This window comes from Neopelma chrysocephalum, unplaced genomic scaffold (genome assembly GCF_003984885.1).
Source record: "Neopelma chrysocephalum unplaced genomic scaffold, ASM398488v2 Primary Assembly neopelma1_97102, whole genome shotgun sequence".
Lineage (NCBI taxonomy): Eukaryota > Metazoa > Chordata > Aves > Passeriformes > Pipridae > Neopelma > Neopelma chrysocephalum.
Window position 1 is genome coordinate 1,705,572 of NW_020925744.1, and position 15,772 is coordinate 1,721,343.

A 15,772-nucleotide genomic window follows, 5' to 3' on the forward strand; every position below is an offset into this window, starting at 1 on the left:
ATGAAGGGTCTGAGCCGCCTGATCCGCACCGAGGAGGATGCTGTGCGGGGAGCCATGGCAGCCAGCCACGAGGGCCGTGAGTCCGGGGGTTTGGAGGCGAGGTAGCCCGGGGGGCAGCGCAGCCCCGGGGCCCCAGTGCGGCGGGCACGGCCCCATCAGGGCTGCTGGGGCGGTGGCATCCTCCCGAACCCGCTTTTTGCCTTGATCGAAAAACAAAATGAGCGGTGGGGGTTGGAAAGGTCAAGATTAAACATGAGCTCCTTTACGTGTAGTGAAAGACAGCAGTAAATGTGTGGATAGGGGGTCGGAAGCTGATTTTGACATGTTGCCTTCTAAAGGAGAAGTCCTGCAAACTGCCCAGTACCCTGCTTCACCCCTGACCTGCTCTGGGTGGGTTCGCTGGCATCAGTCATGTCTCTGGGGCTGAGCCCCTGCCACCAGTCCCACAGCTGATCTGGGTCCCCATTTTGGGGACGCAGAAATCAAGAGGACCTTGCACTCAGCAACACAAGTCTCAGTGATGAGCTCTCCAGCTTTCATCCTGCACACCAGTCTGTGAAAGACCAGACTGCTCTGGCGCAGGCTGCAATTAGTGAAAAGACGTGATTTGTGGAAATTGAGCGGTAGTTGTTAAACCCTGCCTTGCCCCAGTCCTGTGATCCAAGCGTGACAACCAGGAGCCCTTCTGGGCTGTGGTTCCTGCTTCCAGGCTGGCAAAGTGGGCGGGAAAGGAAAGAAACTGATAAAATATTACTGTTGGACTCGGTGGATTTTCCTATGACCTCTTTGAATCAGAAAATTACTATTTTAGAAAAAGATTCTCATGAATTGCCCTAGAAATTTTATTTCCAATAACAAGAAAACAAAGGAAACATTGAAAAGGTTGTCAAATTATTAAATATATGACTTAATTTTTAGAAACAATTTTATTGCCATTTGAATCTAAATGTTGTTATTTTTTTATTTTACCTCCTTGGAATCTTCAGCCAGTTCAAATTCTTGGGGTTTTTTTCCATGTGCTTTTTGAGATAATTTTGGATTTCATCATGTGGACACCACAACAGGAAATTAGAAACAGACAGGGGAGGTAAAGGAACATACACATGCAGGGATTTTCATTGTCTGTAAGTACTGAAATCTCTGCTGCACTTTTTTACTTCATTGGAGATCATCCATATTTGTGATATTACTGAGAGACAGAATGAGGCCTCTAAAGTAGGACATAAGTATGAGAAAAGATACTTCACTTTCTGTTTTGAGGCCTTTTGAGGCCAACAAAGCTATTTACTTTTCTGCACTTTTTATTTTCTTGTTCTTCCAAGAGATGAACAATGTTGGGACATTGAATATACTGCTGCCAGGACTGTCTACAAAAGAAATTGAATATAACTATTTTATTGTTATAATATAAATATACAGTTATGATACAAGCTGTAGGGCAATAAGCCAGATGTTTTGTATGAAGCCATAGAAAATACCCCCTAAAAAAAACCTGACAGCCTCAAGTAGATAATTGATTGCAACTGTTACTTGAAAATAGAGTGGTTACTAGTGACACAAGGAGTGCCAAGTCTTGGAGACCCCAGAGCTTCCATAAATCTGTAGTCTGACAGCTCTGTACTCCTGTGATTTCATACATGGGAAAAAAAATCAGTTTGCAAAAGCAACAAAAGTTTGGGCAACGAATCAGTGTCATGGTGTGTCTGGATTCTCACTGTTCTTAACTCATGAATTAATAAGAGATATTAAGAGAGAGATTATTAAGGAACATGATGCCCAGAACAGAAGGTCTTTTTAACAGCACACAGCCAATTCATTGCTTCTGGACAGGAGAGAAAAGATCAGTTATTAATTCTTTGTCAGAACTACAACAAAACTGCCCTTGCAGCACTGTGTTTGATGCAGATACAGTAAAGAAACATAATTTTCTCTTGTTTCTTGAAGGCAGTGTTGAGTAGTTGTTCCTGAATGTCCTGAGGTGCATTTATCTTTGCATTCTCAAGTAACGTGTGTGATGTTCATCAGCAGTCAGCAGGAACGAATGTGGCCTAATTGTAACTAATTGCAGCTACTTAGTGCTGTACATTTTGTTTCCACATTTGCCACAGATTTGTCTTGAGCAAGGTATCCTCTGACCATTTGTTATCTGAATTGAAATTAAGTTAGTGGAAAGCTCTGGTGGATACTTCTTTAGGGTAATGACTATATAAACTAGGAGTGAGAAATTTATTCTTCGAAGATTCTTTTGTTCATAGATCAAAGATCCCAAAGTTCATAATGATGATTTTCCAGTCAGGCATGCTCCTTGTCACAGATGCCAGGGGTGCCTTTTTATTTGGAACTGCTTTTTTTTCTTTTTTTATTTTCCCCTGTGCCCCCATGTTGTAATACAAGCAAAACATATTCTATGATTTGCGGAGAAATTTGGGAGGTTGCTTCTTTTGTTTGAGGTACTTGAATGATTTCATAGGAAAACTGGAAATACCTTTGCAAGTATCCAGTTTAATTTCTAACTCATTCTGTTACAGTACAACTGTGATTATTCCCCCTGAGACTATAGCCATGGGTAACATGTGAAATGCAATTAAGTGAATGCCATACTGATTTTCCTTAGTATGCTGTGCAGTCATACTGCCTCAAGCTGTGTTCTTATTAGGCATTAATGAACTTAGACATAATGCGGTAGGATGAATTTGCCTGAGAGGCCTTTAAGAAATAGTTAATGCTGCAGTTCCTGGTTCAACAAGGTGCTGTCCTCTTTGGTGGTATCATTGGACAAGTGATTTCAGGCCAAAATATTCTAGACAGAAGATATCTAAGTAATTATATTACAAGTGTGATATACTAGGGAATTAAAGATATCTACTAACATTTTTGCAAGTGATTTAACTGCTATGCTATTTTCTTCTAAGTGATTAATCAAATGTTAAGGTAGAAATATGAAAAATACTCTGACCCCCAGCTAAACCAGTTGTAAGGTATTGGCATATTACTTTACAAAGTTACTGAACATGCTGTTGCAGCTACTTTAGCTGACCAAACAGATGTTCACTTTTGAATTGAGACATTGAGGAAAGGTCTCAGTTTAAAAGTAAATGTCGCATTGTGGCCAGATTTTGAGTTCAAGTAGACACCTTTTTGTTTGTTTCTTCTTGCTCCCTGTAAAACCTGGTTGGTTTGGTTGGTTTCAGTTGTTTTGTTTTGTTTTTCCAGTTGTGTCATGCCATTTGGTTACTGCTTTAGATTTTTTTTATTTTGGTGGTGTGTTCTGTTTTAAAACAGAGCAGCTTCTCAAAAGAATAGGAAATAAATGCTGCAGTTTGTACCATTCACTGGTATGCCTATAAAATAATTTGGGACTCATTTAGATGGCAAGACCTTTGTAAAAGAACTGTCCCTGTGAGCAGTGCAAACAAAGGTAATCCATGTTCTGAAATGTCTACCTTTATTTGCACTTAAAATTTGAAACTAGAAACACTAGCAAAGTATTTCTAGAGGAGAAAAAGATAGTCTGGAAACACTCCTACGATGAGAAGCAAATTATTCTCATAACATTAAATCATGGCAAATAGCAGAAAGTAAGAAAAGTATCATTACCTTTATGTTGGTTGTGGCTATTTTTTTAATAATACAATTTTTTCATCATGTTTTTCCACAGTGTTGCCAGATGAGAGAGAATTTCAATATGCTGCTAAAATTAACAATTTGGAAACCATGGAAAAGCTGTTTAAAAAGAATGTTAACTTAAATGCTGTAGATACTGTGAGTATGAAGTGCCTGACAGATCACTGCTATGAAACGTGACTCCTTGGGGTTGCTTGGTGGAATGCCAGCATGCTGGTGTGCCCCATCAACTGCAAGGTGGTGGAACTGTGGGAGTCCCCTCTAGGACCTAATTAAGAAACATTTCACACATCCATCATGAACAGTAGGATTTGTGCAGCATAACTCACATGTTTTTGCATTTAGCCACTAGTCAGGGTATCACATGGGGAAATAAGGACTTCTCAATTGTGTCCCTACTATAATATTTCCTCAGTGTTCTTGGGTGACTAATTTCTCAAGTTCCCCATCTTTTAGAGTGGGAGGACTTTACCTCATTGAGAATGAATTTTTTTTTACTAACATCATAAATTTCAAGGGTGAAGTATTACCCTTTGGTTTGTATGGAACCATGGGAGCATTCTATCACATCCTCTAGCTCCAGCTGAGATCAGAGTTCAGATTTTGCCCAGAGAGATGAAAATGCTTTTCTTATGCTGCCTTGAACTCTGGGCCTAAAATCTGAGGATATATACTTCACAGTAACAAAATATAGTGCTGTATTCAACATGAGAAGTAGTTCAACAGCAACAGAGTGACATTAAGCTGGGAGTTGGGGATAATAGCCCTCAGTGGCTACATATAAATCATCTATCCATGAACATCCAAAGTTAACCACAGGTTCTGAAAAAACTTTCTTTCCCATGACCGTGTTCATTTTCCCCCACTGGAGGATGTTGAATAGTCCATGTGAATTCTCTGGTTTGTTTGTGAAAAAAGAGGGAGACAAAATTTTCTTATGTGTAAACTTCTTTTGAACAGTGAGAGTGTTCCCATCAATTGCATAGAACTCTAAAAAGTCATGTAAAATAGTTCTTGCTTCCTTATTGCTTGCCAGAATTTAGGAAATTAAACTAAATACATTTCCAGTCAAGTAGTTTGAAACTTTATTCTGTCATCCTTAAATCACACCTGTATTGTGAGAGAGTTATTAGCATAGCTATGTGGGGGTTGTGCTTTGATTGATTCTCCTAATAGGGGTGTAGCTTATACTGGCAAAGCCATTCTTTTGTTCATATTGATCATTCCTGCCCCTGTACTCCCAAGCCAAATAAGCAAGGCTGTCAAAAGCTGAGTTTTTATAGTGCTATTTCTGTGCAGGAGTTTTTTTCTGGCATAAATACACGTTGTAAATCCCACCTTTTTATGTTTTTAATGCATATCGCTTTAAATTTAAACTTACACGTGAATAAGTCAAATGATCTGCAGAGAAGAATAAGAGAACAAATCAAAACCTACTTTTAAAGTTAATTAGTTAGATCTCTTTATACTTCCTTGTATGGAAACTATGAGTGAATTATATTCAAGCCAGTTATGTTGACATTAACTGAAAACAAACTCCCTCCACTAAAGTTTAATTCAATTTAACAATCCCTTTTAAATTCAGACCATTAATTACTTTACAGAACAATTAATCAAGTCTTCCTGATAAGCATTAAACCTATATACCTGTGTAAAATTACTCACTGCTGGCAAGATGGTAGCTTTCACTTACGTAGATAATGACTCAGTCTGGGAAGGTGACTAACACTGAACGAGGGAGAAATTTTGTCATGCTTTGCAGAGATTTAGTGAAAAGGGGGATATGAGAAGCAAATCTACTTGTGTAAATCTAGCTCTCAGCTTTTCAAATCAATCCATATAATAAAATAGTAAACAAAGATGCTTCTTGTACTGCATTCATTTTCTCTAGGCAGTCTTTGATACTTCATCCCACTTTGACATTTCAGTGAAGGAACAATGCTATGTAGACTAACTAAACTATTCTGTTTTTAAAAGAATTCTCTCAAGATCAATACCTAAATTCTGTCCACAAGGGAATAAAAATGTAGATAAAGACCTAGTGTGGCTGTTGAAGGAGAAATATGAAATAGTATATAGTAACAGATACATTTGGTAATAATCAGAGAATTCCAAAATCCTGATCACCTGCACACAGAAAATAACTGTATTACAGACCTGACAAACAAAGCTTTGCTTATTTCAGCTGAAGCGCACTGCGTTCCATTTTGCTGTTGCGGGAGGTCATGTATCAGTGGTGGATTTTCTTCTTCATCACAAGGCTAGGCTTGACATATCAGATCAGGTAAGCTGTTTTGCTTGTGTTGATTCACATGGTATAGGAACACCTTAGGGGAAAAGTGAAAGTAGATATTTATCTTGTGCTCCCAGTTGTGCAAAGTTAAATGCTTGCTGTAAAAACTCCAGTTTGCCTTAGAACTTCACACATTTATGTGAAAAAACATTGTTAGAGAAAAATGCGTTGCCTGGAATATTGGCTAAGTTAAATACTTGAGTCAGCACAAGACAAGGGTGGCTGAAGCCACTTGTACAAATACACTGTCTGTGGTAGTTGTAAATTAATCATGGGCTACTTTATATGAAAGCAATCACTGAAAGTAAAAATGAGCTATGGGGATCACTAGGAGCTCAGAAAGTACTCCTTGTGTTCTTTTCCTCCATTTTTATGGGAGTAGCTTAATGCAAAACTGTCAGCTGCTCTGCAGCCGCCAAGACGTTAAGTGTTTATCTGTGTATGGCTGATTTGCTTGGGCCAGATGGTGATCCACAGTGCAAGATTTGAGTCACGTATTAAAACCAAATGTATGGTGTGTTATTAATAAACATGCTATTCAAACCAGGAGTTTTCCATTTAACTGAGTAATGAAAATTCATGAATTTACCTTTACCTTTTTTCTGCTGTTTACTTCTTATCCACTGTATGCAGCAGTGTTTAAGTTATAAATAAGATAAATGCCAGGTTGTGGAGAGTGGAGGGAGAAAGCTGCCTTGTTTTCACATTGTGTTGGAATGAAAATAAGATGAGAAAGATCTATCAGTTGCAGTTACCAGTGGCTCATGGCTTTGGCATGTTCTTGCAGTGTAGGTAACCATTTCCTCATTAATGCTGGTTGAGTTGCTCTGAAATGTGCTCCTGAGCTGCTCTGTCAGTGAATACCTCACATGCTGCTCTGAAGAAATATATCCTCCTTCTGGACCCTATCAACTCCTAAGCAGATCTTGCACTGTTGTAAGCAACGTTTCCCATTTGTCTGGCAAGCTGAAAGACATTACCTGAATGGAAGTTTAAAATTAATAGTCTATAATATAAATGCTATTGGATAAGTACTGCAAGAAGTTTTCTTCAAGTATTAGTTCTCTCTAACAGTTAAGAAATGGATCCCTGGATCTTCCACAGAGTACCAGTGGGTATAGTGTAAATTTTATTCTGTATCTATTGTAAATTATCCTTTATGGCAAATTATTTTTCACTAGCCATCTTTCAGATTTATTGAGGCAATGAGGTGACTCAAAACATATTATTGGTCCTTTCGTTACCCTGATAGGTTGCATTGAAGCCACAGTGGAATGTATAGTCCCTCCCCACATGTTGGGGTTTCTGTTAGACATTTAGAATCTCATTCTAACTAAAGATTATCCTTAAATTATTATTTGTCTTTAATTCTTAGATGTTGCTTATCATCATTTTGAAAGACCACTGGAGACACTCCATCATAGTTAGCTTACAGGACTTAAATATTATGATATTACATTTTGTATTTGACAGTGATTCATGTACTCTCTGGCAATCAGTTTGATCTTGCAACTGATAAGAAATAGCATGAAGACATTGTGACTTGATTTCTGACATACTTTTTGTATTAATAAACATAAAGTCTTAAGCCCTCTTAACACTGCTCAGTACAAAAAATAAGATAAAAACACAGAGCAGCATTCCTAGCAGCAGATAAGTGTTGCTCCCATCTCTAGATTGGAGACTTGATGTAACTCATGGAGGTAGTTAAAATGTTTATTGATTAAGAAACACATTTCTAAGAAACTGGCAATAAACACACCACTATTAATTGTATTACTAATTGGTATTAATAGTATTGTTAATAGTATTATTAATAGTAGTATTAATTCACAACTATATCAGTCCCAAGCTGCAGTGATTGAGTTACAATTCTATTGCTTGTTACCATTTTTAGCGTTGGTACACAATTACTGCAGAGAGATCTTATAATACAAAGCTGCAATTCTTATCCTTCTGCACTTAATATCAAGGTAGAAGTTTATCTGTTCTTATCCATCCTACTATCCCAACTATTTCAGAGGTGGACCCAATGAAGAGTCCAAGGCAGTCCCTCACTACATTGGAGGGAGCTTGGGTCTGCAGGTCATCTTATCACCCTTAGCGCAGGAGTCCAGAATCACACGATTCTCCGCGTTTTTGGTCTCCATATGATTTTATACCTTGTTTGCCTTTTTTTTGTCTTCTCCTTTGCCCACCTTATTCCTACCCTTGTACTTCCTTTTCTCCTCCCAGACTCCCCTCTGCCAAATAGCACACAGAGAGAATCATATAAAGTGGCTGAGGTTGGAACCTCTGGAGATCACCTAGTCCAGACTCCTGATTAGAGCAGATTACTCAGAGCTGTGTCCAATCAGGTTTTGATTATCTCCAAGGATGGACACCCCGTAACCTCTCTGGGCAATTGATTCCAGTGTTTGAACATCCTTAGAGCAAAAAAGATTTTTCTTATGTTGAAGTGAATCGTCTTGTACTTCAGTTTGTGCCCATTGCCTCTGTCCCTGTCACTGGACACCACTGAATCTGGATGGTTCTTTTTTACTCCCTTCCATCAGGTATTTATGCACAATGATAAGATCCACCCAAGTCTTCTTTGACTAAACAGTCCCATGTTGCTAAACATCTTCTCATATGTCAGATGTCCCTGGGGCATGTCCCTCCTATGCTGGAAAGCCCAGAACTGGACATGATACTAGAGGTGTGTTCACCAGTGAGTAGAGGGGAAGGATCACCGCCCTTGGCCGGGTGGCAGTACCCTTCCTAATGCAGCCAAGGATATAATTTGCCTTTCATGCTGCAAGGGCACACTGCTGATTCATGTTTAGCTTAATGTCCACCAGGAGCCTCAGGTCCTCTTCTGCCAAGCTACTTTCTAATCAGTTGGCCCCAGTCAGTACTGCTGCCTGAGTTTGCTTCCCCTCAGGTACAGGACTTTGGATTTCCCCCTGTACAATTTCATTATCTTCTTTACCAGGCCTTTTCTCCAGCCTGTCAAGGTTCCCCTGTATTGTAGCACACCAATCTGATATATCAGCCATTCCTCCCAATTTTATACCACCTATAAAATTGCTGCAGGTGCACTCTGTCCCATCACTCAGGTCATTAATGAAAATGTTAAACAGTGCTGGACCCAGGATCAATATGTGCATTGCTTGTGACTGGACTCCACCTGGACTTTGTGTTGATAATCAAAGAATATTTTGGGCCTGATAGTTCAGCTGGCTTTCAGTAGAATTTGGTATACCTGTTTGCCTACACTTGCACTTCTGTTTGTCTAGAAGGATGTTATGAGGGACAGTGTCAAAACTCTTATGAAAATTGAGATAAACATTCTGTCTCTCTCCTCATCCGCTAGTCTCATTGTGTAAGGCTATCAATTCTAGTTACTTTTTCTCCTTATTCATGCTTAGGAAGGTTTTTCAGGACAGACTTTTGAGACACACTCACAAATTTTGCCCAAGCCTAGATTTGTCTCATAGCCTGCACACCAGATGCATGTTCCATGTTGCCCTCCACTGTTTTCCACTGCCATTTCTTCAAATACAGCAAAGGCACTGATAGACTGTAGTCCTGTGCAGAGCCTCTAGGATGATTAGAACTGCAGCATATGGTTTATGAGGAGGTGCTGAGAGAGGTGAGCCTGCTCAGCCTTGGGAGAAGAATGGTAAAGGGGACACCTTGTGGCTGTCTGCAGCTACATATGGGGAGAATACAGAGAAGGCAGACAGACTCTTCTCACAGGTTCTCAAATTGCAACATGGGAGGTCCCAGTTAGATAGAAGAAGAAAAAAAAATTCACTGTAAGGGTGGTCAAACACTGAAACAGATTTTAAAGAGAGTTTTTTAGTCTTAATCTTCAGGCTATTCAAAGCTTGCCAGGAGAAGGTCCTGAGTGACCTGATCTGGTTGGACAGGCTTTGAGCAAGAGGCTATAGCAGTGGGACCTCCAGAAGTCTCTTCCATCCTGTATTGTTTTCTTATTCGATGAATAGTTTATGAGTAGTACCCTGAAGTCACTGTCACCTCATCCTGTCACTGGTCACCACAGGAAAGAGATCAGTACCTGCCCTCCCACTTCCCCTCACAAGGAAGCTGGAGGCTGCTATGTCTCCCCTCAGTTTCCTCTTCTCCCAGCTGAACAAAACAAGTGACCTTAGCCACTCCTTGTATGACCTCTCCTTAAGGCTCTTCACCATCTTCGTGACCATTCTTCGAACACTCTCTTACAGCTTTATATTCTTCTTGTATTGTGGCACCCAAAACTACACACAGGACTCAAGATGAGGCTGCATCAGCACAGAGTAGAGTTAGTCCTTTTGTTTCTAAGAAGTTAAAAACAAGGTTCTTTTTTTTCTTTTTTTTTCTTTCTTTCTTTTTTTCCCCTATAATAGAAATATTTTTTAGAGAATTTGAGAGAAAATAACCTTAAAAAGTCTAATTGGAAAATTATGGTGACTCGTGGATATAGAGCCTGAAATGTCATCCGCTACACCCAGGGCTAAATATCTACATGGATTCTGGAGAGAGAGAATAATTTGCAGGTAGTATTTAGTACCCCCTCCCACCCCTCCTTAAAATGGGATCAGTCCTTCTCTGGAGATGCCAGACCTGTCAAGAAGAGGACACACTGAACATTTAGCTAAGTCTTGTTGCATTACATTTTTCTTAATTCCACTCATACTGCTAGGTGTTAATATTGCTTTTCTAAGAGCCTACAGAGCAGAACCTGATACACTGAATTAATCAGAAAGATTTAAAGAAATTTGGTGTGAGGTGGTACTTGTTGCAATCCACCCTGCAAGGTAGAAGTAAGTTTTGGGTCAGAGGCTGGAGGTGCTGGTTTTTTCCCAGTCATTTAGGCTGGGGCAGGGGGCTGCTTCAGAGGCACCCCTGCTCAGAATGAGGCCTTCTTGGGGTAGTGGTGGGTGTGTGCACAGAAGGACTCCTTTGACATGGTGTGGCTCATAGGAGATAAGCATCACACACTAAGAGACTCCCCACTGGCCTCCACAAAGCTAAGAGCTTGTGGGCTAGGCCCCCTCCCCTCAGCCTTAATCTTCAATCTCCTGGCATGAGGTTTCTTTGCACAGCTTGCTACAATAGCAATGTTTTAAGGCAATTAAAAAATCCAATTCCTAACAGTAATTTCTGTCTTTGTAATTTTATTTGAAGCATGGCCTGACAGTGATTCATCTTGCAGCTTGGACTGGAAATCTGGATATAATGCGAAAATTAGTTAAAGCAGGTGCTGATCAAAAGGCTAAGAATGAGGTTTGTTATGACAGATTTTTATCAACTCTAAACATGTTTGTTTGGGAAAAAAGTCAAACTTGTTCTTACAGAGTCACTTACACTTTTTCAGGAAGGAATGAATGTACTGCACTTTGCAGCTCAGAACAACAGCGTTAAAATAGTTGATTATTTTCTCCAAGAACTTCATCTGAATGACTTGAACAAGCCTGATTTGGTACAGTGTGTTTCTTTCTGTTTATTTCTTTGATGTTTAGGACAAAACAATCGTGACTTGGGGAAATTCAATTAATTTTAATTTATTGCTAGTTACATAAACTTTTAATTACTGACTTGAATATTGAGAAACGAGTAAAACAAACAGCCAGACAAGCACTTGGAGAAAACGCCTTTTCTTCCTCTTTGATTGTCTCAGTTGAACTGCAGAAACCTCTCCTCCCCTGCTCTCCTTGCTTTTGCTGCATGTGATGCTCAGTCGCATTGGTGAGGCAATAGGAGGCAGAGGAGATTGGGGCCAGTCCACAGTGGATTCCTTTTTTTCTGCTCTTTGTTTCTTACTCTTTTCCTCTGCTTCAGCTTCTTCCATGGGCTGCAGTCTCCCTGCAGGTGTACCTTCTCTTGTGTCTCCTCTCTTGCATCATCTCATGTCTCCTGTATCTCCCCTTGTGCATCCTGCCTGTAGCAGTGACCAGCCTTTTGTAAATACATTTTCACAGAGGTATCATGTGTTCCTCTGATGGCTTGAGTGTTGGCACGTGGTGGGTCAGTTCATTCCATTGTCGAGCCAGCTGTAAATGGCTATGGAAGGGCAGTCTCTGATGTCCTCCCACTCAGCTCACCCTCCCAGTCCCCTGCCCTTACCAAAACCTGCCAGTTATGGCCAACATGGGTGTATTTTTTCAAGATAGAACATAAAACTCTGTGCAGCCGTTCTACAAAGGTGCACCAACTCTTCAACAGTGCCAGAACCTCGTCCTCATCAGGTTTGCTGTGTTTTTATTTTCCCTTTCCACAATCTTGTTTTGAAAGCTTACTTAGCTCAGTAGAATATTTTATTTTTACATGAGGAAAACTTATTCCTGTGAGATCTGTCATCAAAGGAACAGATCTCCCTTCTTTTATTTTTTTTTTTCAGTCTTGAACTTTATTGACCCAAAATTCTGAATTCTTTTTACACCTGACAAGGCTGACAAAACAGAGCTAATTTAACAAAACAAACATTTTTATCTTAGGCCTTGGGAAAAGAAAGGTGAAGAAGCATCTTCTCTTTGTTGAGGTTGTTTCATAATTCTCTATTAGTTGCCTGCATTTCTTTTTCTTAGACGTTTATATAGGCCACTATCAGATATGAGATGAGGCTGTTTTAACTAGTTCGTTAAGTGCCTCACTGCCTCAATAGTGGTATGATTTTATGTGAAGATAACTTTCTGCATTTGAATTGTAAACAGTTTGAAAATTTTTTGTTAATTTAGACACCACTCAAAAAACCCCCAAAATGTGCAGCTCTAAATTCAGGCCTCCTGGATGAAACTTCTGAGATATGTTAGTTCTGGTCTGTGCTTGCAGAATTCAAATCAAACGTTACACTATGGAAATAAATTTTGCAGTTTTCTTTACTGCCTGTTTCTGAGCATCCTCAGACTTTTAATGTTCTTTCGATAAATATTTTCATACTGAGAAGAATTAAGATTTAAATATTTTGAGCATAATTTCTACATTTTCACCATTTCTAAACAGTTTTCATATATTTTCTTCAGGATATGCAAGATGTATAATCTGTTTATTTACACTAACTATATATTTTTAATTACTAATCTTCTTGTGTATATCTACTGTTCTATTAATCTCTGTAGTCTTATGATACATACATTTTTATGTAGGATACATGTACACATATGCATGCCATGATTCTAGTAACCAGAAGCAAGTATTTCTACTTTCTCTAACACTATGTTTCTTTCCATAATTGTTTTCTAGAAAGGTAAAAAGCCATTTCTTCTGGCTTCTGAGAAGGGCCATGTTGACATGATAAACAATTTGATTGCTCTGAAGCTGTTCACATCTGAAAAAGATAAGGTAAAGATTTCTTTTCCACAGAAATACAACTACAAATGTGCTTACCCAGGTTTTGGCCATTAGTCTTTAAATCAGTGGTCTTGGGGGCTTGGTGTAGTACCCATTTTTGAGGAACCCAGTCTTTTTGCTGGTACACAGTGAAGTTTTCAGAAAACCAACTAGATCAACAAGATCATGTCTGCCTACATGTGAAAAGACCCTTTTCCAGTTAGTCTCAATCTTGGAACGTGTCTTGTGGATCTGCCTCCTTCTCCTTGTACGTAAGAGAGAGTTGTATGTAAAGGACCAAAGGCTTTGTGTTGGTTTTAGTTAATATATTTACTTTATTCTGTGTTTTAAAATTTTAATATTATTTGACTTTTTAATTTCAAGGAGGGAAACACAGCATTGCATTTAGCAGCCAAAAATGGTCACAGTGAAGTTGTAGAAATTCTGCTTGAACAGTGGGAGGAAATAAATGACCTCAATCAGGTAAGGACACTGAAACTACTGAAAGAGATAAAATTAGAGACATGAAAAATTGTCAAAAAAATAAAATTTCAAAAGAATATAGATGTGGCACTGGGTGGACTTCCTTAATTCTGCTGCTTTTCCAGTACCTTTGCATCCTGTTTCCTTGTTCCTTGTCCAATAAATTCACCTCTATTAACTCATTCAATATCTCTTCCTCTGTCCTCTGTTCCTCATACAATGACCTCCCCTCCATTTGGCGTGCCCTTGCATAACTACTGATAGAAGAAAACACAGAAGGGCCTTAACCTCCACTTTGCTTTCTGTTGTCCAGCATTTTTAACCATGTGATCCCATTCCTTTTAACATCTCACATGTAGCATCTCTGGTGCTTTTCAAGCTATTCACTGAGCCAGTTCAACTTGCATACCAAGCATGTACCATCACAGATACCTCAGCAAGGAGGTCTCAGATTTGCATCTTGCCATCTGAACTCAGTTGCCTGCATGAAAGTGGCTCAGACACTGCCTACCTGCTCAGCCAACATATTCATCAATTGCATATTAGCTGTGAAGGTTGTATGCTTGAGTTGATGCAGTCATGAGCTTAATTTTGAGGCTTAAACAAGGAGTAGAGAAAGGAAATGCACACTGGCTGCTCATCTCAGCTTGCCTGCTTTCCAAAGTGTCTCTGGGTCTTCTGTTTCTTCTGTGGGGCAGCTAGAACAAACTGAGCAAGGTAATTTCCTTTGTTGTGGGCTGTCATGCCCACTGTGGGAACATACTGTGTGGCTGATGGTCTGTTCTGCTGGCCCAGTGGATGAAATGAGTAAGGGACATCCACTGCTACCCAAGGCCCTCTTCTTCCTCTATCAGCAACAGATTTGTGGGTGGAGAGGTTCTCTCTTACCCAACTTGTCTGCTATTTTCAGCTATGCAAGCTGAAGAGGCACACAAGCCTCTTTGAAATGTGGAGCCCTTTTTATTTCCAAGCCTTGTGTAAGAATATTGCTTCTGCACACAAAGCTTGTACTGCTTGTGCCCCTGCCTTGCCATGGTTAATGGAGTGACCTTCCCCTCCAGCTGGAGATATTCTCGGTGGTGTAGAAACCGATCTCTCCTTCCACAGCATGAGCAAAGTACTAAAATATATTCAGTTTACCAGAATAATGGTGTCAGGATTTTAAGCAAAGTACAAACAGGATTTATTAAAGCTTTTGTGAATGTTGAAACACTAGAGTAATTTTTATTAAACCTTTGTGTATTTTAGGAGTTTAGAAGCAGGGAGTAGATCATTGTGCAGCTGATGTAAGCTATTTTAGAGTCTTGTTGTGGAGACATGGAGACTCTTTTGGTGTGAGAAGATTTGAAATTAATATGAAATAAGATTATTTCTATTAAAAATCCTCCTTATAAGTAGCACTAGGTGTTTGCAATTTGTCAGAAATCCATGGCATTAAACTGACAGAATTCGGTACTTACTGTATGTTCTATCATGCTGTTGCTGACTGGCAACAACTGCTACCTGCCATCTTTGTTTCTGTGCCTGTTTCCAGCAGTCTTCTTTGAAAAGAACACGATTAATATTTATCAATATTAATATATGAATAGTTATTAAATCGTGTTCTGTATCATTAAACCTTACTGTACCTCTGTCCACATAAATGCCATCTGTCACTGAACTGTTGGTGAGTTGCCATATCATACAAGTGCTAATTTAGGAGCATTCAGGTTGTTTTCTCTTGGGACCATCTCCCCTTTTCTACTGAGCTGGAAGAGCCTGATCGAGCCTACCAGAGGTGTTTTGTGTCACAGTCTTATTAGTCACATGGCTTAAATGGGAACAGACATTTTCTCTCTTTTGGTCTAGAACGGAGAAACTCCATTTTACTTGTCTGTTAAAGGAGGTCATGAAAAATGTGCTGAACTCCTCCTGGATGCAGGGAGTGACATCAATGTTTTAACTCAGGTATGTACATAGCACATAAGTAGTGAGACATCCGAGGCAGTGGGAAGGATGTTATATTCCCTTTTCTCTGTACTAAAAGTGTATTTGCTCTGCTTATTTTTATGAAATGGG

At 39.4% G+C, this 15,772-nt stretch overlaps 1 protein-coding gene across 3 annotated transcripts in view; it reads left to right on the forward strand.

Moving 5' to 3' along the window:
• The window catches only part of ANKDD1B (ankyrin repeat and death domain containing 1B), a 27,691-nt gene continuing 11,919 nt past the window's right edge, over nucleotides 1–15,772 (forward strand). Inside the window, exons 1-8 of one of the 3 annotated variants that reach the window (XM_027671495.1) lie at nucleotides 1–76; nucleotides 3,659–3,762; nucleotides 5,810–5,908; nucleotides 11,090–11,188; nucleotides 11,280–11,384; nucleotides 13,145–13,243; nucleotides 13,616–13,714; nucleotides 15,563–15,661. In XM_027671495.1, coding sequence (XP_027527296.1) covers nucleotides 1–76; nucleotides 3,659–3,762; nucleotides 5,810–5,908; nucleotides 11,090–11,188; nucleotides 11,280–11,384; nucleotides 13,145–13,243; nucleotides 13,616–13,714; nucleotides 15,563–15,661 — 780 coding nt within the window. Of the gene's footprint in view, nucleotides 77–1,020; nucleotides 1,125–3,576; nucleotides 3,763–5,809; nucleotides 5,909–11,089; nucleotides 11,189–11,279; nucleotides 11,385–13,144; nucleotides 13,244–13,615; nucleotides 13,715–15,562; nucleotides 15,662–15,772 lie in introns of those variants that run through there. The other 2 variants (XM_027671496.1, XM_027671497.1) reach the window with 2 other exon arrangements.